Source organism: Carcharhinus amblyrhynchos, chromosome 31, assembly GCF_965287045.1.
Source record: "Carcharhinus amblyrhynchos chromosome 31, sCarAmb.v2.hapA, whole genome shotgun sequence".
Lineage (NCBI taxonomy): Eukaryota > Metazoa > Chordata > Chondrichthyes > Carcharhiniformes > Carcharhinidae > Carcharhinus > Carcharhinus amblyrhynchos.
Window position 1 is genome coordinate 22,856,185 of NC_137354.1, and position 26,277 is coordinate 22,882,461.

Consider the following 26,277-nt stretch of genomic DNA (forward strand, 5'->3'; position numbering starts at 1 on the left):
CACCTGCCCGCAGTCTTTGCCATTCTCTACATGAGAATGAAATCCCAAGAACTTGGAGAGGATGGCCACAGCCTCCCTCTTTCTGTGATTCCATCTCTGTACAGGGAGTGTACAGCCCATCACAGAACACACTTGTTCATTCAGAACTTCCTGCTGGAGTCATGGCACAGCGAGAATGATCGGCAAGACTGATGCATGAACACTTGACACATTGATACGGAATTCTGACGTATGCTGTTTTAGCTGAAATGTTGATCCCTTTATTTTTATTTGGTTCTTGTTTCAATTATGACATTGAAGAAAGTAGTTTGAAATGTATGTGTTAAATGCTTTACAAAATACAACATAATCCAGGGCTAATGAGATTTTATATATTTTATCACGAAGTAGCCCTGGTGAGTGCACTCACGCATGTGTGTACAGGGGTTAGAACTGCTGCCTCGCAGCAGCCAGGCGCAGGGTCACTGTCTGTGCGGAGTGTCCACGCTCTCCCTGTGGGTTTCCTCTGGGTGCTCCAGTTTCCTCCCATGATCCAACAATGTGCAGGTTGGGTGGATTTACCATGCTAAATTGCCCCTTAGTGTCAAGGGGACAAGCAGGGTAAATAAGGAGGGTTACTGAGATCGGGCCTGGGTAGGATTGTTGTCGGGGCAGGCTCGATGGGCTGAGTGGCCTCCTCCTGCACTGTAGGGATTCTATGTGCGTGTGCATCTGTGTGTGTGTGTTTATGTGCATTGTGTGTGTATGTGCATGTGTGCACATCTGTGTGTATGCATACATGTGCGTGTATGCATATGCATGCACCTGTGTGTGTTTGAATGTGTGTGTGTGCTGTGTGTGTGTATGTGTGTACATTGTGTGTACATGTGCATGTGTGTACATCTGTGTGCGCATGTATGTGCATGTACCTGTGTAAAGTCTCACAACACCAGGCATTTCCACATCATGTACCTGTGTGTATGTGTGTGTGTGTGTGTGTATGTGCATTGTACGGGCACATGCATGTGTGCACGTCTGTGTGTGTGCATGCATGTGTGTGTATGCATGTGCATGCACATGTATGTGTGTATGTGTGTGCATGTGCATTGTGTGTGCACATGCATGTGTGCACATCTGTGTGTGTGCATGCATGTGTGTGTATGCATGTGCATGCACCTATGTGTGTGCATCTGTGTTTGTGTGTGTATGTGTGTGTATGTATGTGCGTGTGGGTATGTACTGTGTGTGTATAAGTGCATGTGTGTACATCTGTATGTGTGCATATACCTGTGTGTGCATGCATCGGTGTGTATGTGCTTTAAACTGCTCATTAGAAGGCATTCTACTCTGGCTCAGCATTTCACCTCATCCATATTTTGCAGAGAGCACCAGATAATAAAATATTTGCAATTTATTAATCACCAGCCTAATTACTGGTCAGTTAATGACAATTCCTCTTGGTATCTTAATTGTTTCATCTATTGTGCTCTGCTTAGTACCATAGATTAAACATAGTCACCAGGGCGATTATCTGAGACTGTCGACTGAGGAAAAGGAGGAGCTGGGGTCAGAGTGATTCACAGAAATGTTATCGCACAGGAAGAGGCCATTTGGCCCATCATATCTGCACCGGCTCTCCAAATGAGCACTTGGTGCCATTCTCCGCCTTCTCCTGGTCAGCCTGCACGTTCTTCCTTTGCAGCTAACAGTCTAATTCCCATTAGATTGCCTGGATTGAACCTGCCTCCACCACGCTGTGAGGCAAAGCATTCCAGAGTGCACACGGAGGAAACCCACGCAGATACAGGGAGAACGTGCAGACTCCACACAGACAGTGATCCCAGCCGGGAATCGAACCTGGGTCCCTGGTGCAGTGAGGCAGCAGTGCTAACTATACCGCCTGTGCATGAAGACATTTTTTTCTCAAATTGATTTTGTTTTTTTTGCCAGTAACCTTTTGCCAATTTTGACTGCAATGATGCAACACATCCACAGTTGGGTACATGGAGACTCGCACGCGCACACACACAAACACACACACACACACACACATTAACCGTGCACACACACACACGCAGACGCACACACACACATGCACACACATGCGCGCGCACACAGACACATACACATACATACACATGCACACACGTGTGCATACATGTACATGCGCGCACACACACACATACATACATGTACACACACGTATATATACACACATGTCTACACACATGTACATACATGCACACACATGCATACACACACACGTATACACACAGACACATATACACACACTAACATGTACATACATGTACACACACACACACGTATATACACACACATGTACACACACACTTATATATACACACACACATACATGCACACACACACGTATATACACGCACACACACCCACACACACACACACACACACACAAGTGATTATCACTGTGCCTCACTGTTGCTAGAGACATGAGTTCGATTCCCAGCCTAATGTAAGCCGAATTGTGACACTAATAAATAAACTTTAAAAATTTAAGCACACGCATGTACACACTGAATCACTCCAGTGTAACCGGTATATAAAGTTTTGTTTGTTTTTTTTTCAGGCCGTGATATGGCAAGTACAACTTTACCTGGCTATCCTCCGCATGTTCCACCAGCTGGACAGGGCAGTTACTCCACCTCCACATTGGCTGGCATGGTACCAGGTAACCGAAACGTTTCCTGAGAGGCTCTCCAAGTGAAGATTGTAAAGTCATAGGCTCGGATTGTCCAACTTTTACTGAGACTGTGTCGGGTTTGCATATTGTACGTACAACAGTTAGCCAGGGCAACTGGTGAGGCAACTGTACAGGGCACTGGTGAGGCCGCAGCTGGAGTACAGTGTGCAGTTTTGGTCGCCGCACTTGCGGAAGGATATATTGGCCTTGGAGGGAGTGCAGAGGAGGTTCACTAGGCTGATACCGGAGATGAGGGGGTTGGACTATGAAGAGAGACTCAGTAGACTGGGTCTGTGCTCGTTGGAGTTTAGAAGGATGAGGGGGGATCTTATAGAGACGTATAAGATAATGAAGGGGATGGATAGGGTAGAGGTAGAGAGATTCTTCCCACTTAGAAAGGATAGCAGGACTAGAGGGCGCAGCCTCGAGATAAGGGTGGGGGGGGACAGTTTAGATCGGAGTTGAAGAGGAACTTCTTCACTCAAAGGGTGGTGAATCTCTGGAATTCTCTGCCCGTTGAAGTGGTGGAGGCTACCTTGCTGAATATATTTAAGTCACGGGTTGATGGGTTTTTGATAGACAAGGGGATTAAGGGTTATGGGGAGAAAGCGGGAAAGTGGAACTGATCCACTTCAGATCAGCCATGATCTTATTGAATGGCGGGGCAGGCTCGAGGGGCTAGATGGCCTACTCCTGCTCCTATTTCTTATGTTCTTACAAAGAGCGGCACGGTGGCACAGTGGTTAGCCATGCTGCCTCACAGCGCCAGGCACCCGGGCCCAATTTCTGGATTCGGTCACTGTGTGTGTGGAGTCTGCACATTCTCCCCGTGTCTGAGCGGGTTTCCTCCAGGTGCTCCGGTTTCCTCCCACACTCCAAAGATGTGCCGGTTAGATGGATTGGCCATGATAAATTGAACATGGTGTTGGGGGGAGCTAGCTAGGGTAAATACATGGGGTTATGGGGATAGGGCCTGGGTGCAGGGTCATTGGTCCAAATGGCCTTCTTCGTGCACTGTAGGGAGACTGTGATTCAGCCCATCCACCTGTGCTAGCTCTGTGAGTGAGTTTTGAAAGCTAGCCACCTTCCCCATCTCTATTGCCACACCTCCTAAATGTTTATTTATCTGCCTCTCTTGTATTCTCTGCTCTGTTCTGTCCAATTCTCTGGTTCAGCAATTTCACATTGATTAATTTCAATCACGTCCCATGTATCATCATCACTTACCTCTCATCTACAATGGATTTTGAGTCGGCCAGTGTTTCTGATGGGGCATTACATCCTAATCTCTCTGAAAACATTCGCCCGACCTCTCTGTTCACTCTTTCGGCGATGATTTTCAGAGTTATGCCCTCTGGTTTCTGTTTCCCCGCAACCAATTGGAAAGATTTTCTTGATTTATTTCAATAATAACCAGTGAGACGTGACTGTGGGCCAGATTTCCACTCCTGGCTTAGCTGCGCAGAGCTGAGAAAAATCCAACCTCTGGGAATCCGAGCTGTAAAGAGGCCAGCTTCAGGGTGGAAACCTGCCGTGTGCGGAGACCACAAGATACAGGAGCAGAATTAGGCCATTCCGCCCATCGATTCTGCCCTGCCACTCAATCACGATGATACATTTCTCAACTCCCTTCTCTTGCCTTTTTCCCCGTAACCTTTGATCCCCTTACCAATCAGGAGCCTATCTATTCTCTGTCTTAAATACAAATTCCCCTCCAAGATCATAGAACCCTACAGTGCAGAAAGAGGCCCTTCGGCCCATCGAGTCTGCACCAAACACAATCCTACCCAGGCCCTACCCCCCCCATACCCCTACATATTATGCCCACTAATCCACTCACCCCTAGACACTAAGGGGCAATTTCTTAGCATGGCCAATCAACCTAACCCGCACATCTTTGGACTGTGGGTGGAAACCGGAGCACCCGGAGGAAACCCACGCAGACACAAGGAGGATGTGCAAACTCCACACAGACAGTGACCCGAGCCGGGAATCGAACCCAGGACCCTGGAGCTGTGAAGCAGCAGTGCTAACCCACTGTGCCACCGTGCCGCCCTTAAGTCTCCAAGTCACCATCCTGACTTGGAAATATATCGGCCGTTTCTTTGCCGTCGCTGGGTCAAAATCCTGGAATTCTCTTCCTAACGGCATTGTGGGTCAACCCACAGAATATGGACTTCAGCGATTCAAGAAGGCAGCTCACCGCCACCTTCTCAAGGGTAACTAGGGACGGGCAATAAATGCTGGCCTAGCCATCAACGCCCATGTCCCACGAATGAATAAAACTCAATTTCTTAGCTTCCACAGCCTTCTGTGGCAATGAATTCCATAACCTTTACTGAAGAAATTTCTCCTCATCTCGGGTCTTCCCTTTACTCTGAGACTGTGCTCTCAGATTCTAGTCTCTGCTACTAATTCTCCACATCCACTCTATTCAGGCCTTCCATATTCAGTAAGTTCCAATGAGACCACCCTTCATCCTTCTAAACTCCATCGAGTCCAGACACAGAGTCTTCAAGCACTCCTCATACGACAAGTTGTTCAGCCCTGGAATCATTCTTGTGAACCTCCTCTGGACCTTCTCCAAGGCCAGCATGTTCTTCCTTCGATATGGGACAGGCTTGGGGGAAACTTGCCTCTGTGCTTTGGCACACTATTGAATTAATTTTAAAAGAAGAATAATACAAAACGTATCACCCCATTTCACTCACCCCATTCACTCCCTATGCCCCATCTATGCTAATCTCTGCCAATTTATGCCCCTGCACACATTCATATGCCAACCGTGCCATTCTACCCACTCCATGGCTCCTATCCCTATACCAACCTATTCCCCTCTTCCCATTATGCTGTGTATGCCCCACATCCCCCTGGCCCTTTATATCCTCTGTCAATTAATTGGTAACCCATTTCCCCCCACCCACCACTTTTTGTCCTTGCCAGCTCCATGCCAACTCACCTCATTTCCTTAGACAGTTCCTTGACAGCTTGACAGCTACTTGACAGCTGGACAGCCCTTTGACAGCATGACAGTTCTTTGACGTAACGAAAAGCACTCACAACAAAAACAGACAAGACTGGAAGATCTCAGCAGGTCTGACAGCATCACTGGAGACAGAATAGAGTTAACGTTTTGTGGTCTGGATGACCCTTCGTCAGAGCTCCAGTTTGACTAACCTCTAAAAACGTTTGCCAAGTAGTTTTTCAGCAAAAAATGATCTAATCATTAAGATCGCTGGAAGGGAAAGAACGTAGCTATCGTGACGTTTGTTAAATAGTGAACGTTAACATCAGAAACCTTAGAATTCATTGCAATTAGGAATCGTTTAGAGATAGGTTCACGAGCAGGATCCCTTTGAAAGGGCGTTCAAATGGTCAGTGGATAGGCATATGGATAACCTTGGATTAGTTTAGGTTAGAGGGTCATTAGATTTGTTCCACTGGTCAGCGCAACATCGAGGGCTGAAGGGCCTGTACTGCGCTGTAATGTTCTATGTTATAAGTGTGGCTTAGTGTTTTTGGTCACTATATTTGCCTACAAGTGGCCAAAACATTTTAAGAGGTCAAGCAAAAAGCTTTAAGTGCATGTTACATCATGTCATGCCCACAGAATAAACTAATCACCGTGGTGAGTTACTGCAGTTGGTCGCAGCACTGAGTAGACTCTACAAATTAAGATTCTTTTAGTTATGCAGCTGCCAGTGGACAATTTTGAAAGTGTTTTCAAAATGTTAGAACATATATAATTTACCAAACTGACAAGCGTGTGCTCGTGGAACATCTATGTAGTACAGTGTAGCTTTGTACCCTTACTTTAACTAACTTCAAATCAAGTTCTTTATATCCGTATGATAGACCAGCTAGTCATATTAAAACTGCTTTTTATTTGCGGTCAATCTTTTCCAGCGATACCAGTATTTATAAAACTGCAGCAGGCTATCCCTCTTCAATGCAACATGTTTCTGAAGCAACTAAAGGAAACAGATTACACTTTATTACATTTTATTATGGCTCCTGATGGTGCTAGTTCCTGGAAGATTTTATGCTGGTGATTAAATACAGAAAGCTCTTCATTTATGTCACGCCTCCACGATCACAGGGCTTCCCAAAGTATTTCACAACCCAATTGTGTGCTTTGCGAAGTGGGGTCGCTGTCGTACTGGGGTACAATGAGTGGCTAGTTTTTAACACAGCAAGATCCCGTAAACAGCAATGTGATAAACATGGTAGCTAGAAGCGGGAGCAGGCCATTCGGCCCTTCGAGACTGCTCCGCCGCTCATTACGATCACGGCCAACCGTCAAATTCAATGGGGGGATTTTTCCCATCCCATCCTGCCCGCCACGGGAATCGGAGCGGGCATGTGGCGGACCATGCAGAGACCTTGGGCAGGATTTTCTGAATATTGGGGTGAGTGCGGCTGGGAAATCCTGCCCAATACTGTTTCTGAGCTGTAAATTTTCTATGGTTCTAATATCCCCATTCCCCACTTCCCCCTGTGTCCCTTGATCCCTTCAGCTCCAAGAACTGTATCTAATTTCTTCTTGAAATCACATGGGGCAGGATGATCCTCGCTTATGCCCGCCTGAGGTCACTGGACCTTTCCATGGTCCAGCCCTCTCCTGCTCCGATTCCCGTTGCAGGCAGGACGGTAAAATTCCAGCCATAATATTTTGGCCTCAGCTACTTTCTGTGGTAGTGAATTCTACGCATTCACCACCCTCTAGGTGAAGAAATTTCTCCTTATCTCAATCCTAAAAGGCTTATGGAAAATGGCAAATGGAATTTAATGTTGGCAAGTGTGAGGTGGTCCACTTTGGTAGGAAGAATGGTAGGAAGGACTATTACTTACGGGGCGAAAAACTGCAGCAGGCGACGGTGCAGAGGGACCTCGGGGTCCTTGTGCATGAGTCGCAAAAACCCAGCTTGCAGGTGCAGCAGGTGGTCAGGAAGGCGAATGGGATGCTGGCCTTCATAGCGAGGGGGATTGAATATAAAAGTAGGGAGGTCTTGCTGCAGCTGTATAGGGCATTGGTGAGGCCGCAACTGGAGTACTGTGTGCAGTTTTGGGCGCCGCACCTGCGCAAGGATATTTTGGCCCTGGAGGGAGTGCAGAGGAGGTTTACTAGGCTGATACCGGAGTTGAGGGGGTTGAGCTATGAGGAAAGGCTGAATAAACTAGGCTTGTACTCGCTAGAGTTTAGAAGAATGAGGGGAGATCTCATTGAGACGTATAAGATGATGAATGGGATGGATAGGATAGAGGTGGAGAGACTCTTCCCGCTCAAAAAAGACAGTAGGACTAGGGGGCACAGCCTCAAGATAAAGGGGAGGCGGTTTAGAACGGAGTTGAGGAGGAACTTCTTCACTCAAAGGGTGGTGAATCTCTGGAATTCTCTGCCCGTTGAAGTGGTGGAGGCTGCCTCGCTAAATATTTTTAAGAAGCGGGTTGATGGGTTTTTGATAAGAGAGGGGATTAAGGGTTATGGGGAGAGGGCGGGAAAGTGGAACTGAGCCACGACAGATCAGCCATGATCTTATTGAATGGCGGGGTAGGCTCGAAGGGCTAGATGGCCTACTCCTGCTCCTATTTCTTATGTTCTTATGTTCTTATGTTACCCCTTATCCTCAGCCAAGACCCACAGTTCTGAACTTCCGCGCCATTGGAAACATTCTTTCCGAATCTACCCTCTCTAACCCTGTTCGAATACATTTCCATAAGATCCCCTGTTACCCTTCTATACAATACAATATACTTCTGATGAGATAGTGATGAGATGGTGGCTCGAGTTACTGGCGATCGCCATCAGGCTGTCACCTTGCCTCGATTTTTTTATGTCATGATGGAACTCTGCACTTCTGGCCTTGTTCTCCCGGAGAACTCCCACCCACCTGATGAAAGAACAACCAGCTCCGAAAGCTAGTGGCATTTGCTACAAATAAACCTGTTGGACTTGAACCTGGTGTTGTGAGACTTCTTACTGGTTCTCCAAACCAGGCCTCTACAGAAATGCGGGGTGTACCCTCTCGCAGAATCTTTCTTCCTCAGGCACAATCGATTGGTTGGCACGCACCATGCCACAAGCGATATTTTATTGTGTTGCCAGTGTGAGTGAGTTAAGTGGGTCAGGTCTCAGGGTAGCAGGATGGAAGCTGGCACAGTGGCGGGTAGCAGGGTGCCAACGAGATAAGCTGGCAGGATGGGAATGGGGTTAGGGTGCTGAGGTCAAGTCAGGTGTGGAGTCAAAAGTTTGGGCGGGGTCGGGGGGGTGGGTAGAAATTGGAGGATCAGGGCAGGGAGCCTGAAGGATGGTGGCACAGTAGTAAGCACTGCTTCCTCACAGTGCCAGGGACCCAGGTTCGATTCCGGTCTCGGTCACTGTCAGTGTGAAATTTGCATGCCCTTCCCTTGCCTGCAGGAGTTTTCCCCAGGTGCTCCGGTTTCCTCCCACAGTCCAAAAATCTGCAGGTTAGGTGGATTGGCCTTGCTAAATTGACCCTAGTATCAGGGGGACTAGATATGGTAAATATTTGGGGTTACAGGAATAGGGCCTAGGTGGGATTGCGGTCAGTGTGGACCCAATGGGCCGAATGGCCTCCTTCGTTAGTGTAAGGGTTCTATGGGATTCCATGGACAATTAGGAATGAGTTGGATAGTCGGGAAGGTGAGTTTGGAGATGTGGGGGGGTGCAGATGGAAGATCTGGGAAGGTTGAGTAGGTATAGACTGGGGTTGCCAGGGAGATGTGGGGGAAGGCGGAGGGTGAGGGGGTAGTTGGGCATTGGGGCAATAGAAGGGGTATTCACGAGTTTGGGGTGTGTTGGAGGGTCAGGGAGTGGCCAACATGAGTTATAAATGGTCAGTTAGGTAGACATGCAGGGTTAGACGTGTTTTTCTTTCTCTGTTTAACGTTTCCAGGGTAGCTAGCCAGGTGTGTAAGCCAGAACTCTCCAAAGCCTTTGATTCTATTCAGAGTTGGAGCCTTTTTTGGAAGTTTCCGGATGCAAGGGAACCGCCCATCACATGTGCAGACTTTCCAGACAATTAATCAGTTTCAGTCATGTGGATTGTGGGTTAAATATTGGCTGGAAACATTGAAAATAGGAGCAGGAGGAGACCATTCGGCCCTCTGAGCCTGCTGCGCCATTCATGGCTGAATGATCAAACTCAATAGTCCGATCTCCCCTTCCCCCCCATTATCCTTTGATCCCCTTTGCCCCAAGTGCTATATCTAAATGCTTCTTGAAAACATAACGTTTTGGCCTCAACAACTTTCTATAGTAGTGAATTCTACAGGCTCACCGCTCTCTGGGTGAAGAACTTTCTCCCCATCTCTGTCCTAAACAGTCTACCTTGTACCCTCAGACTCTGGGCCCTGGTTCTGGACACCCTCACCATTGGGAACACCCTTCCTGCATCCACCCTGTCCAATCCTGTTAGAACTTTTGAGATCTCCCTCGTTCTTCTGAACTCTAGCGAATAAAATCCTAACAAGTCAATCTCTTCTCATAAGTCAGTCCTGCCCACCCAGGGATCAGCCTGGTAAACTTAGCCTGCACTCCCTCTGGAGCGAGAACATCCTTCCTCAGATGAGGAGACCAAAACTGCTCCTAGTACTCCAGATGTGGCCTCACCAAGATCCTGTATAACTGCAGCAAGACATCTCTGCTCTTCCTCAGAATAGTTTCACAAGAGTTTTACATGTGACAAAAAGGACAGATATGCTTTGGTTTAGCATTGCATTGAAAAGGCAGCACTGTCAACACAGTCGCACTCCATCAGTGCTGCATTGGTGCATCAACTTTGGTTTTTGTACTGTAGGCTTGCACTTGGAGCTGGGGAATTAAAATTGAACTAATTAAACAGATATGAAATAAAAAGCTACTGTCGGTAACTGTGTAACTATTGGATTGGCAGAGAAACCGTCACTGATGTGCTTTGGGAAAGAAAATCTTTTGATTTGATTTGATATATTATTGTCACATTTATTAAGGTAAAGTGAAAAGTATTGTTTATTGCGATCTATACAGACAGAGCATACCATTCATAGAGAAGGAAAGGGAAGGGTGCAGAATGTAATCTTACCATCGTAACCAGGGTGTAGAGAAATTCAGGTTAATATTTAATTTATTATTGTCACGTGTATTGGGATGCAGTGAAAAGTATTGTTTCTTGTGCTCTATACAGACAGAGCATACTGTTCATAGAGAAGGAAGAGAAGGGTGCAGAATGTAGTGTTACCATTGTAACTAGGGTGTAGAGAAATTCAGGTGAATATTTGATTTATTATTGTCACGTGTATTGGGATGCAGTGAAAAATATTGTTTCTTGTGCTCTATACAGACAGAGCGTACCATTCATAGAGAAGGAAGGGGAAGGGTGCAGAATGTAGTGTTACCATCGTAACCAGGGTGTCGAGAAATTCAGATTAATATTTAATTTATTATTGTCACGTGTACTGGGATGCAGTGAAAAGTATTGTTTCTTGCATGCTGTGCAGACAAAGCATACCGTTCATTGAGTACATAGGGGAGAAGGAAAGGAGAGGGTGCAGAATGTAGCATTACAATCATTGCTAGGGTGTACAGAAAGATCACCTTAATGCAAGGTAGGTCCATTCAAAAGTCTGACAGCAGCAGGGAAGAAGCTGTTCTTGAGTTGGTTGGGGTGTGAGCTCAAACTTTTGTATCTTATTCCTGGTGGAAGAAGGTGGAAGAGAGAATGTCCAGGGTCCAGAGTTGAGGAGGAACTTCTTCTCTCAGAGGGTGGTGAATCTCTGGAATTCTCGGCCCGTTGAAGTGGTGGAGGCTACCTCGTTGAATATGTTTAAGTCACGGGTAGATAGATTTCTGATAGACAGGGGAATTAAGGATTATGGGGAGAAAGCGGGAAAGTGGAACTGATCCACTTCAGATCAGCCATGATCTTATTGAATGGCGGGGCAGGCTCGAAGGGCTAGATGGCCAACTCCTGCTCCTATTTCTTATGTTCTTACATGCGGTTCTTGATTATGCCGTCTGCTTTTCCGAAGCAGTGGGAAATGTAGACAGAGTCAATGGATGGGAGGCTGGTTTGCGTGATGGACTGGGTTTCGTCCACGATGCTTCTGTAGGTTCTTTTGGTCTTTGGCAGGAGCCCATACCAAGCTGTGACACAACCAGAAGGAATGCTCTCTATTGGTGCATCTGTAAAAGTTGGTAAGAGTTATAGCGGGCATGCCAAATTTCCTTAGCCTCTTGAGGAAGGAGATGAACTTTCTTAACTATAGTGTCGCTGCATTGATTATCGTTCAGAAATGGGGGAGGTGTCAGGACAGGTTGTTGGTGATCTGGATTTTACCAGGTTGTACGTGAAACACACATGCGTTTTCAGATGATGTTGATTGATCTCGATTGAAGTTCGATGGGCAGAAACTATCGGGCACAGCTAGTGAAGTGTTCGAATCTCTCTGGATGGCAGGATCCAGTTGAGCTAAATGGCTTTAATCCCTTCAGTTATTGGCTAATAACCATCTGACGAGGTTCAAAGTCCAAAACAGTGTCTGGCAGAAGTTTAACAATTCCCCAAATTTTATCAGCAGAATGATCAAACCCTTCGGTAAAATAAATCACCCTTTGTTATTACACGGTGCCTCACATCACATTAAAAGCCTCCCTTGTATTAACAGTGGTGATTCACGCCCTGGCTGAAACTATCCCCCCCCACCACCACCACAACCAGTCCACGAGGGTGGGAGCCTATTTCAGATTCCAAAGTTGCAGCCCAGTGATGTCATTTGCACCCTGTGACCTGGTCTTAAGGTATTTGCAAAGGGAATGTGTACATAACCTGCCAGCCAGGCCCAGCTTAAAAGGGTTCTTTGTCTTTCAACTTGTTGTGGGCCAAGAGGAAGAGCGAGAGAGAAAGAGAGAGAGAGAGAAAGAAATTACAAAGGTGTACAAAGGGAAAAGGAGAGCGAATGAGACAGCAAAAGGTATAAAGAGAGAGAAAGAGATTACAGAGATATAGAAAGGGAAAAAGAGAGAGTATGAGACAGTATAGAGAGAGAGGGGATTGGCAAAAGAGAGAGAACGATAGATAGCACAAGACATAGAAAGAGAGAGAGAGAGGGTCTAGCTAGGGTAAATACAATGAGGATAGGGCACTGGGTGAGATTGTGGTCGGTACAGACTCGGTGGGCTGTACAGCCTCCTTCTGCACTGTAGGGATTCTAAGGAAGTGTAGGGAAATGTGAGGGCAAAAACTACACAGAGCAAGAGAGAGCGAGAATGATAGGTAGCAAAAGGCAGAGAGGGAGAGAACGAGAGAAAGAGATTGCAAGGGTATAGAGATGGAGGGGGAAAGAGGCAGCAAAAGAGATATTGAGAGAGAGAAGGAGACAACAAGAGGCAGAAAGAGAGACATAGCAAAAGGAATAAAGAAAGAAGGATAGATATCAAAAGGCAGAGAGAGAGAGAAAGAGATAGCAGAGAGTGAGAGGGAGCGACGTAGTTAGCAAAAGGTATAATGAGAGATAAAAAGAGAAATATAAAGCAAAAAGCAAAGAGAGAGAAAGATAGCGGAAGAAATACAAAGGGAGAGGCAGGGAAATGGTTGCTAATGTTAAAGAAAGACAGGGATAGAGAACTGACTCACGTTAAGGTAGATAAAATGAGATAAGAGAGAGACAGAGAGCTGGCTGGCTTTAATAGAAAGGTAGGCATTTGGGAAAAATCCAATGTTGAGGAGCAAATTGAACATGTTTGATTACTATCTAGAATGAGATAGGATAGTTCCTCTCAGTCACATATCACCCTGGAGCTCATTATCTAACACAGGTTTTTCCCAGTCATCGATACAGATTGTTGTGAGCTGTGCAGGTGCTGTGGAGCGTATCTGCTTCCCTCTACTTAACCTGCAGTTCAGGTTCAGGAGAAGCATTTCAGGGTCAGAGAGTAGAAGAAAGCTCTGTAAATATTTAAATCACAGACCTGGCCATGAGTCACAGGCTCCCTCTCCAACCCAGAACCCTCGCCAGCGTGCCAATCAATCCGTACGAGGAGGTCCCAGGAGGTTTCAAAGCTCCGTGTGTGAAACAAAACATTGGCAGCAGGTCCTGGAAGCTGATGAGACTGGGTCACCTGGGCCAGTGAAAGTCTGTGCAGATTATTGAATCTTTCCTTTTTGCCTTCTGACGTGCCAGATTTGTCAAGCCCCATTTATATGTGGTTGGATTCACCATCCTTTTAGTTTGAATTTGTGCTTAATTGTCACATTAGCTGGATCTAAACAGATCCACTCTCTTTGGCTTTTGTTAAGGCTCTCACATTTCCCTGCAGTTATCACTTCCTTAGAATCCCTACAGCGTAGAAGGAGGCCATTCGGCCCATTGAGTCCGCACCAACCACCATCCCACCCAGTGCCCTATCCTCGTTGCATTTAAGAACATCAGAACATAAGAAATAGGAGCAGGAGTAGGCCATCTAGCCCTTCAAGCCTGCCCCGCCATTCAATAAGATCATGGCTGATCTGAAGTGGATCAGTTCCACTTTCCCGCTTTCTCCCCATAACCCTTAATTCCCTTGCCTACCAAAAACCTATCTACCCGCGTCTTAAATATATTTAGCGAGGCAGCCTCCACCACTTCAACGGGCAGAGAATTCCAGAGATTCACCACCCTTTGAGTGAAGAAGTTCCTCCTCAACTCCGTTCTAAACCGTGCCCCCCTTATCTTGAGGCTGTGCCCTCTAGTCCTGCTGTCCTTTCTGAGCGGGAAGAACCTCTCCACCTCTATCCTATCCATCCCTTTCATCATCTTATACGTCTCAATAAGATCCCCCCTCATCCTCCTAAACTCTAACGAGTACAAGCCCAGTCTATTCAGCCTCTCCTCATTAGCTCAAACTCCTCATCTCCGGTATCAGCCTAGTGAACCTCCTCTGCACTCCCTCCAAAGCCAAAATATCCTTGCGCAGGTGCAGCGACCAAAACTGCACACAGTACTCCAGCTGCGGCCTCACCAGTGCCCTGTACAGTTGCAGCAAGACCTCCCTACTTTTATATTCAATCCCCCTCGCAATTTACCCTAGCTAGGCCCCCTGACACATCTGACAATTTAGCATGGCCATTCCTCCTAACCCGCATACCTTTAGAACATAGAACATTCCAGCGCAGTACAGGCCCTTCAGCCCTCGATGTTGCGCCGACCAGTGGAACCAATCTAATGACCCTCAATGTGCATTGCCATAAGCATAGACTAGGGTCATGGGTGGAGAGGGGACTCATAATGTTAAAATGGCGGCGCGGGCTCATTGGGCCTGTTTCCTGTGCTGTGTTGTTCTTTGTTCTTTGACCCTCTAACCTAAACTATTCCAATATTATCCATATGCCTATCCAGTGACCATTTGAATGCCCTTAAAGTTGGCGAGTCCACAACTGCTGCAGGCAGGGCATTCCACGCCCTTACTACCCTCTGAGTAAAGAAGCTACCTCTGACATCCGTCCTACATTTATCACCCCTCAATTAAAGCTATGCCCCCTCGTGTTAGCCATCACCGTCCGAGGAAAAAGGCTCTCGCTGTCTACCCTATCTAACCCTCTTGTATGCCTCAATTAAGTCACCTCTTAACCTTCTTCTCTCTAACGAAAACAACCTCAAGTCTGTCAGCCTTTTGGAGTGTAGGGGGGAGCGCGTGAAGGAAACCCATGCAGACACGGACGAGAATGTGTAGACTCCACACAGACAGTGACCCAAGCTGGGAATCAAACCCGGGTTGCTAGTGCTGCGAGGCAGCAGTGCTAACCACTGCGCCACCATGTTGCCCACTCCCTGAAGGCTTTCTAGATAAGGACACACTTTCTGATGGGGGGCTATTGACCATTTTCCATCCAGAAAATTACAGGGAATGTCTTCAGAAGTTCGGAATGTGCTATAAGAATACAGAAGCCCCGCAGCATTTGGAGAATCCACTTTCTAACCTGAATCACAACTCCCATTATACAAATCTTGTGCATGGAACAAGATGATGCCTTTTTTTGAATTAAACTGTGGGCTGACTAATGCCTGATAGTTCAGTCACAAAAACTTAGTTACCCAGGTGGGACTAGGAAGGGCCTTGATAGAGATTGAACCAGTGAGTCCCCGCAACACCACCCCCCTCCCCCGAAACCTGTTTATTATTTTTCCAACCCAATTCTTTTCCCACCCACAAAAAGGAGCACGTTCCAGCTGTCTTTGTGAGATGTAATTCTGTGCAACATACTCTCCCTGTCACTACCAGCAACAACAGGGAGTCAAACAAGGCACTGGCATTCTATTGTACAAACTTAGCACAACCCTTACTCGAATTAAAGAGAGTTGTAAAATATTCAATACATATATTCATCGCTCTGTCTCTTTCCTATTTGCGGAAGGATATATTGGCCTTGGAGGGAGTACAGAGAAGGTTCACCAGGCTGATACCGGAGATGAGGGGGTTAGCTTATGAAGAGAGATTGAATAGACTGGGTCTGTACTTGTTAGAGTTTAGAAGGATGAGGGGGGATCTTATAGAGACTTACAAGATAATGAAGGGGATGGATAGGGTAGAGGTAGAGAGATTCTTTCCACTTAGAAAGGAAAACAGAACTAGAGGGCACAGCCTCAAAATAAGGTGGGGGGGTGTAGTTTAGGACGGAGTTGAGGAAGAACTTATTCACTCGAAGGGTGGTGAATCTCTGGAATTCTCTGCCCGTTGAAGTGGTGGAGGCTACCTCATTGAATATATTGAAGTCACGGGTAGATAGATTGCTGATAGACAAGGGAATTAAGGGTAATGGGGAGAAAGCGGGAAAGTGGAACTGATCCACTTCAGATCAGCCATGATCTTATTGAATGACGGGGCAGGCTCGAAGGGCTAGATGGTCTACTCCTGCTCCTATTTCTTATGTTCTTATGTGAGCTCATAGCATTTTGATTTGATAAGATTTATTATTGTATTATTATTATCTGTATTGAGATACAGTGAAAAGTAATGTTTCTTGCGCACTATACAGACAAAGCATACCATTCATAGACAAGGAAGGGAGAGAGTGCAGGATGTCGTGTTACTGTCATAGCTAGGGTGTAGAGAAAGATCAGCTTAATGCAAGGTAGGTCCATTCAAAAGTCTGACGGCAGCAGGGAAGAAGCTGTTCCTGAGTCGGTCGGTACATGACCTCAGACTTTTGTATCTTTTTCCTAAGGTGGAAGAGAGAATGTCTGGTATGCATGCAGTCCTTAATTATACTGGCTGCTTTTCCGAGGTAGCAGGAAGTGTAGACAGAGTCAATGGATGCCTGAAGCCAGAATTGAACCCAAATCCCTGGCACCATGAGGCAGCAGTGCTAACCACTGTTATCCCTACATATTTTATCCACTAATCCCTCTAACCCACATGTCTCAGGACACTAAGGGTCAATTTTAGCTTGGCCAGTCAACCTAACCCGCACATCTTTGGACTGTGGGAGGAAACCAGAGCAGCCGGAGGAAACCCATGCAGACACGAGGAGAATGTGCAAACTCCACACAGACAGTGACCCCGAGCCGGGAATCGAACCCCGGTCCCTGCGCTACAGTGCCGCCCTGCTAATCTCCATGCTAACCTCCAAACACTGCCCCCCACAACACTAATGGCCAATCAACCTAACACCCACACACCTTTTGGGCTGTAGAAGGGAACCGGAGCACCCGGAAGAAACTCACGCAGACACGAGGGGGAACCTCCAGACTCTGCACAGACAGCGACCCGAGCCGGGAATCGAACCCGGGTCGCTGGCGCTGTGAGGCAGCAGTGCCAATACTGTGTTTCTTGTGCATTCTGTAATGGTTAACCCGACCAATCTGTGACTTAATTGCATCCTATCACAATGCGACCACAAGGAGTGATTCAGGCAAATGGCACAGATTCATTTGAGACCAGGTGGGATCAGTACATGAGGGAGAGAGAGAGAGCAATAGAATATTCTGCTGATAGGGTTAGAGAGAAAGGGGAGAGAGTCTTGTCTGGAACATAACACAGGTAGTCATGATGTGGAGATGCCGGCGTTGGACTGGGGTAAACACAGTAAGAAGTCTCTCAACACCAGGTTAAAGGCCAACAGGTTTATTTGATAGTAAACACCACTAGCTTTCAGAGCGCTGTTCCTTCGTCAGGTGAGTGGGGAGTTCTGTTCACAAACAGGGCATATAACAGCACACACAGTTTACAGAATACTGATTAGAATGTGTGTCTTTACAGCTAACCTGCTATTCAAGTCTTAAAGGTGCAGACAATGTGAGTGGAGGTAGCATTAAGCACAGGTTAAAGAGATGTGTATTGTCTCCAGACAGGACAGTTAGTGAGATTTTACAAACACAGGCAAGTCATGGGGGTTACAGACAGTGTGACATGAACCCAAGATCCCTGTTCAATGAATGAACAATCACCAGACAAGACTGTTCTCTCCCTGTTGGAGAATATTTCAGTGGTCACGGGCATTCGGCCTCTGACCTTCGGGTAAACGTTCTCCAAGGTGGCCTTCACAACACACGACAGCGCAGAGTCGCTGAGCAGAGACTGATAGCCAAGTTCCACACACGTGAGGCCTCAACCGGGATCTTGTGTGCCTTTATATGCCCTGTTTGGGATCAGAACTCTCCACTCACCTGACGAAGGAACAGCGCTCCGAAAGCTTGTGACGTCTACTATCAAATAAACTTTAACTTGGTGTCGTGAGACTGCTTACTACATAACACAGGCACAGAGCTGTGGGGTTGTTAGGCTGATTTCTGAGCTGTAAACAACTAGAAAAGCATGAGTGTAACCTACCAGGGTGAATGGGGCCAATGCATAAGGTGGGGTGGGGTGGGGTTTGGGAGGAGCAAGGGTGGCAGGGGTGGGAACTGTGGAGGAGGGTGGTGGTGATGGGGATCAGGTCGAACCTCAACCCTCCAAGGAAACGTGAATAATTTTCTTCCAATTTGGAGTCATAAAATCATAGAATCCTTACAGTGCAAAAGGAGGCCATTTGGCCTATCGAGCCTGAACTGTTAACAATCTCACCCATGTCCTTTTGCCATAACCCCACGTATTTACCCTGTTAATTCCCCTGACACTAAGGGGCAATTTAACATGGCCAATCCACCCAACCTGCGCATCTTTGGACACTAAGGGACAATTTAGCATGGCCAATTCACCTAACCTGCACATCTTTGGACACTAAGGGACAATTTAGCATGGCCAATCCACCTAACCTGCACATCTTTGGACACTAAGGGACAATTTAGCATGGCCAATCCACCTAACCTGCACATCTTTGGACACTAAGGGACAATTTAGCATGGCCAATTCACCTAACCTGCACATCTTTGGACACTAAGGGACAATTTAGCATGGCCAATCCACCTAACCTGCGTATCTTTGGACACTAAGGGGCAATTTAGCATGGCCAATCCACCTAACCTGCACATCTTTGGACTATGCGAGGAAAGCAGAGAACCTGCAGGAAACCCACGCAGACACTGGGAGAACGTGCAAACTCCATACAGACAGTGACCCAAGCTGGGACTCGAACCCAGGTCCCTGTCGTTGTGAGGCAGCAGTGCTAACCACTAAGCCATCATGCTGCCATGTCCTACCCCTTTACAAAGGGGTGCAGCCGACCACAACAAAATCACATTGCATAGCACATCAGGTTCCTGAGGGGAGTTAAAGTGAAATCTTAAATTCTTTTGATAAGTCGGACTACATTAACACTGCAATGAAGTCACTGTGAAAATCTCCTATTCGCCACACTCTGGTGTCTGTTCGGTAACACTGAGGGAGAATTTAGCATGGCCAATGCACTTAACCAGTGTGGTCTTTTGGAGGAAACCCATGCTGACATGGGGAGAATGTGCAGGTTCCATATAGACAATAATCCAAGCCAGGAATCAAATCCAGGTCCTGACACTGTGAGGCAGCTATGCTAACCACAGCGCCATTGTGCCTTCCAATGCAGGGATCAGCGTTTAGTTAGATCATTACTGCTCAATCTACCTATTTCATTGACATCACTTCTGGAGATCAGGATTTCAAATATATTCCTTGGAATGTTATGTTTCAGTGTGGATTACTCTCCCATCACTGACTTAATTTTTCCATTTCTACATCCCTGTCCCGACAAATTGTTCCAAAGGTTTGTCAGCTAATGAAATTATTCAGATATCTGGTTTAAATTTATGTCGATTTATTCCACGTTCGAGCTCTGGTTCTGGTTCCCTGCCTTAGTTTGTCAACATGACCCTTCTTCAGGGCACATGTGGAATCTTAATCTTCACCTCATTGTCTCTTCAATATATTCCTTCAGGGTACAAATTTAACCTTTGTTTTCATTACCATGGTGTGACTGAGTTGGTAATGCAGTAGGCACTCAGAGTTAGCTATGTCGCTGGCTTACTCCAGGCTTGAAGAGAAAGAAAGAAAGTCAATGATTACGTTAGGTAAATTGACCATTCTAAATTGCCTCTTAGTGTCCAAAGATGTGCAGGTTAGGTGGATTGGCCATGCTAAATTGTTCCTCAGTGTCCAAAGATGAGCAGGTTAGGTAGATTGGCCATGCTAAATTGTCCCTTAGTGTCCAAAAATGTGCAGGTTAGGTAGATTAGCCATGCTAAATTGTCCCTTAGTGTCCAAAAATGTGCAGGTTAGGTAGATTGGCCATGCTAAATTGTCCCTCAGTGTCCAAAGATGTGCAGGTTAGGTGGATTGGCCATGCTAAATTGCCCCTTAGTGTCCAAAGATGTGCAGGTTAGGGGGATTGGCCATGCTAAATTGCCCCTTAGTGTCCAAAGATGTGCTGGTTAGGTGGATTGGCCATGCTAAATTGCCCTGAAGTGTCCAAAGATGTGCAGGTTAGATGGATTGGCCATTTGCCCCGAAGTGTGCAAAGATGTGCAGGTTAGGTGGATTGGCCATGCTAAATTGCCCTGAAGTGTCCAAAGATGTGCGGGTTAGGTGGATTGGCCATGCTAAATTGCCCCTTAGTGTCCAAACATGTGCAGGTTAGATGGATTGGCCATTTGCCCCGAAGTGTGCAAAGATGTGCAGGTTGGGTGGATTGGCCATGCTAAATTGCCCCTTAGTGTCCAAAGATGTGTAGGTTAGATGGATTGGCCATGCTAAATTGCCCCTTAGTGTCCAAAGATATGCAGGTTAGGTGAATCAGCCATGCTAAATTACGGCTTAGTGTCAGGGGATTTACTGGGATAGGGTCTGGGTAGGAATGTTGTCAGTGAAGGCTCAATGGGCCAAATGGCCTCCTTCTGCACTGTAGTGATTCTATGATTCTCTGAATCCATACCACACTGAATAATAATTATTATCAAGTTATTAACATGTTGCAGTTTGTGGGACCTTGCTGTGCACAAATCGATAAGCCACATTTCCTGCACGATAACGGTGACCACACTTGATGTTGTCCTGAGATGTTCACTGCTCGTGATAAGTCTGACATCGATTCCTTTATTGTGGAGTCCAATAGGTGTAGACAAAGGTCACAGGTAGAGGAGGGCACTCACAATGTTAAAATGGCGGCGCGGGCTTGTTGGGCCGAAGGGCCTGTTTCCTGTGCTGTGTTGTTCTTTGCTCTTTGATGCATCTTTCTCTTGAAGATGAACTCCTGCTACCTCAATGTATAGCATGGGCAGCACGGTAGCACAGTGGTTAGCACTGCTGCTTCACAGCTCCAGGGTCCTAGGTTTGATTCCCGGCTCGAGTCACTGTCTGTATGGAGTTTGCACATTCTCCTCGTGTCTGCGTGAGTTTCCTCCGGGTGCTCTGGTTTCCTCCCACAGTCCAAAGATGTGTGGGTTAGGATGATTGGCCATGCTAAAGTTGCTCCTTAGTGTCCAGGGATGTGTAGGTTAGAGGGATTAGTGGGTAAATATATGGGGATAGGGCTTGGGTGGGATTGTGATCGGTGTAGATTCCATGGGCCAAATGGTCTGGTTCTGCACTGTAGGGTTTCTATGATTTCTTTCCATGATAGGTGAATGACAGTGTTAAGGATAAGTGAACAATGCACCGGGAGCATGCAATTCACCCCACGCCATGGGTGTGGCGTGGTGGCAAAGTGGTTAGCATTGCTGCCTCACAGTACCAGGGACCTGGTTTGATCCCAGCCTTGGGTCACTGTCTTTGTGGAGTCTGCACATTCTCCCTGTGTCTGCGAGGGCTTACTCTGGGTGCTCCAGTTTCCTCCCAAAAGACGTGCTAGTCTTTGAATTGAGTTGATTTATTGTTGAGACATGTATTAATGTGCAGTGAAAAGTATTGCTTCCTGTGCACCACGCAGACCGTTCATAGAGAAGGAAAGAAGAGAGTGCAGAATGTAGTGTTTCAGTCACAGCTAGGGTATAGAAAAAGATCAACTTAATGCGAGGTAGGTCCATTCAAAAGTCTGATCGTGGCAGGGAAGAAGCTGTTCTTGAGTTGGTTGGTTCCTATCCTCAGACTTTGTACCTTTTCCCAATGGATGTGCAGGTTAGGTGGAAAAGAGTATATCCAGGATGCATGGGGTCCTTAATTCTGCTGGTTAAGTGCTAAATTCTCCCTCAGTGTACCTGAACAGTGCGGCAACTAGGGGATTTTCACAGTAACTTCATTGCATTGTTAATGTCAGCCTACTTGTGGCACTAATTTTAAAACCTGCACAAGAAACGTCACGTTATTTTCTGCTGTGTGTATTTTTCTTTAGCATTTTCTTCTGTTTCTTTCCTCAGGCAGCGAATTTTCAGGGAACCCTTACACCCATCCACAGTACACAACTTATAATGAAGCTTGGCGCTTCACTAACCCAGGATTATTAAGTGAGTATTTTCTGGCTGATTGCTACTTTGCACCTCTTGCTTCAGAAAGGCCTCCGTACAATGCGATCCAGTCAAGAAAAATATTTGACTGTTCACAACTGAGCGAACTAATCATTTTCATATTTTTTGAAAAAGTGGGCTTGTGCATTGGGATAAATCCGCCTTTGATTTTCTTCTGTATTTTGATGTCCGGCTCAGTCTCACCCCCAAATACGTACCAGGCCATTTATGGCCTTTTTCAATCCCTGCTTCCATTCGCGTTTGGGGTCAGTGAGTGAGTGCACAGCAGAGTATAGCCATGCTGAGTCTGAGCCAGTGCAGCAATGATACATAGAACATAGAACAGTACAGCACAGCCCTTGGCCCTCAATGTTGTGCCGAGCTATGTCCAAACCCAAGATCAAACTATCCCACTCCCTATCATTCTGGTGTGCTCCATGTGCCTATCCAGTAACCGCTTGAAAGTGCCTATAGTGTCCGACTCCACTATCACAGTCTATTCCACACCCCAACCACTCTCTGAGTGAAGAATCTACCTCGAACATCCCTCCTATATCTCCCACCATGAACCTTATAGTTATGCCCCCCCTAGTAACAGCTACAACACCCGAGGAAATAGTCTCTGCAAACTATGGATGGTTGCCGGGAAGAGGGTAGGGATTAGGGGGTGTAGAGATGACACTCTGAGTTAGAATTAGTCAATCAGGCTTCCTCTAAACTGGTTGCTACCCCAAGATCCATCTGATATAGGAACAGAAATAGGCCATTCAGCCCATCGAATCTGCTCCACCATTTAATGACATCATGACTAACCTGATGTGATAATCCTCAACTCCACTTTTCTGCCTTATCCTTATAGCCCTTGATTGCCTTACTGATTAACCACATGATTAAAAATCTCAGCCTTAAACATACCCAGTCTGAATCATATCATAGAACCCTACAATGCAGAAAGAGGCCCTTCGGCCCATCGAGTCTGCACCGAACACAATCCCACCCAGGACCTATCCCCATATCCTTACATATTATACCCACTAATCCACGCATCCCTGGACACTAAGGGGCAATTTCTTAGCATGGCCAATCAACCTAACCCGCACATCTTTGGACTGTGGGAGGAAACCTGTGGAAACCCACGCAGACACGAGGAGAATGTGCAAACTCCACACAGACAGTGACCCGAGGCCAGGAACCGAACCCAGGACCCTGGAGCTGTGAAGTAGCAGTGCTAACTCACTGTGCTACTGTGCCGCCCTAATCTCTACATCCCTCTGTGGTAAAGAATTCCACAGATTCACTACCCTCTGAGAGAAGAAATTCCTCATCCCTGTCTTAAATGGGCCTTATTCTGAGATTCTGTAAGTAGTCTCACAACACCAGGTTAAAGTCCAACTGGTTTATTTGGTCGCATGAGCTTTCGGAGCACCATTCCTTCATCAGGCGAGCAGCGCTCCAAAAGCCTGTGCTACCAAATAAACCTGTTGGGTTTTAATCTGGGGTTGTGAGACTACTTACTGTGTCTTCCCTAGTCCAAAGCCGGCAACTCCACATCTGAGATTCTGCCCTCTAGTCAAGGAGAAACTACCTCTCAGCATCTACCCTGTCAAACCCACTGAGAATCCAGTATGTCTCAATGAGAACATAGAACCTTACAGTGCAGAAAGAGGCCCTTCGGCCCATCGAGTCTGCACCGAACACAATCCCACCCAGGCCCCATATCCCTACACATTATACCCACTAATCTCTCTAACCTACATATCCCTGGACACTAAGGGGCAATTTCTTAGCATGGCCAATCAACCTAACCGGCACGTCTTTGGACTGTGGGAGGAAACTGGAGCACCCGGAGGAAACCCACGCAGACACGAGGAGAATGTGCAAACTTCACACAGACGGTGACCCGAGCCGGGAATCGAACCCAGGTCCCTGGAGCTGTGAAGCAGCAGTGCTAACCCACTGTGCTACCGTGCCGAATGAGAGGTCACTCTTCTAAACTCCAATGAGTACAGACCCAACCTTTCAAACTCTCCTCATAAGAGAATCTCCCCATACCTGGGATGAACCTTATCTGGACTCCCTCCAATGCCAGTATACCCTTCTCCTGCTGGTAAGTGTGCATGCGAACGTGACGTGGAGGACATGATCAGATTGAGCTTTGACGGCACTTGCCATCGATTAGCCTGCCGGTTGTTTGGGTCCCAATGAGTTCTTTTCAACAGCCCAGACAAGTGCGTAACCCCTTCCCTAAAAAGAAAGACGTGAGATTAAACAAATCCCAATGGTGGCAAGTTCAGTGGCTGCCACATTGGACTTTTCTTCTTTATATTGACCCGGGCTTAAGCACAAGGCACAATGTTACGCAGCAGTTCTGTAATTTGAAGCCCGCTCAATGTAGAGAGCAGAAATTTCAATTCCTGGGTCTAAAGTTACTGTGTTGGGAGAATGGGAGGCAAAATCAGCCCAAAGATGTGCCGGTTAGGTTGATTGGCCATGCTAAGAAATTGCCCCTCAGTGTCCAGGGATGTGTAGGATAGAGGGATTAATGGGTAAAATATGTAGGGATATAGGGGTAGGGCCTGGGTGGGATTGTGGTCCGTGCAGACTCGATGGGCCGAAGGGCCTCTTTCTGCAGTGTAGGGTTCTATGGTTCTATGCTCCTTCTACTTTGCCCCATGGTGGCACAGTGGTCAGCACTGCTGCCTCACAGCACGGGATCCCGGATTCAATTCCAGCCTCAGGTCACTGCCTGTGCAGAATCTGTATGTTCTTTCCCTGTCTGTGTGGGTTTCCTCTGGGTGCTCTCCCACAGTCCAAAGATGTGCAGGTTACTTCAATTGGCCACACTAACTTGCCCCTCAATGTCCAAAAATGTGTAGGTTAGGTGGATTGGCCATACTAAATTGCCCCTTAATGTCCAAAAATGTGTAGGTTAGGTGGATTGGCCATACTAAATTGCCCCTTAATGTCCAAAAATGTGTAGGTTAGGTGGATTGGCCATGCTAAATTGCCCCTTAATGTCCAAAGATGTGCATGTTAGGTGGATTGGCCACACTAAATTGCCCCTTAGTGTCCAAAGATGTGTGGGTTATGTGGATTGGTCATGCTAAATTGCCCCTTAGTGTCCAAAGATGTGCATGTTAGGTGGATTGGCCACACTAAATTGCCCCTTAGTGTCCAAAGATGTGTGGGTTATGTGGATTGGTCATGCTAAATTGCCCCTTAGTGTCCAAAGATGTGCATGTTAGGTGGATTGGCCACACTAAATTGCCCCTTAGTGTCCAAAGATGTGTGGGTTATGTGGATTGGTCATGCTAAATTGCCCCTTAATGTCCAAAGATGTGCATGTTAGGTGGATTGGCTGCACTAAATTGCCCCTTAGTGTCCAAAGATGTGTTGGTTATGTGGATTGGTCATGCTAAATTGCCCCTTAATGTCCAAAGATGTGCATGTTAGGTGGATTGGCCATGCTAAATTGCCCCTTAGTGTCCAAAGATGTGTAGGTTTGATGGATTGGCCATGCTAAGTGTATGGCCTTACAGAGATATAGCGAGGGAAAGGGCTTGGGTAAGATATTCCATCAGAGAGTTGGTGTAGGCAGAATGGGCCAAATGGCCTCTTCTGCACTCTAGGAATTCTATGATCTATAATTCTATGATCTGCGCACGTGCAAGGGATCAGAGAGGGGGGCAAAGATCTGGGAGAGTCAGAGACAGTGAGGGGGCGAGGGTATGGAGAAATTGGAAAACAATGTTGAG

At 46.7% G+C, this 26,277-nt stretch overlaps 1 protein-coding gene across 10 annotated transcripts in view; it reads left to right on the forward strand.

Moving 5' to 3' along the window:
• Positions 1–26,277, forward strand: part of pax2a (paired box 2a) — a 262,939-nt gene that overhangs the window by 232,529 nt on the left and 4,133 nt on the right. For all 10 annotated transcript variants that reach the window (XM_080215854.1, XM_080215853.1, XM_080215851.1 and 7 more), the window contains 2 exons: positions 2,585–2,686; positions 22,436–22,522. In XM_080215854.1, coding sequence (XP_080071980.1) covers positions 2,585–2,686; positions 22,436–22,522 — 189 coding nt within the window. The remainder of the gene's footprint in view (positions 1–2,584; positions 2,687–22,435; positions 22,523–26,277) is intronic.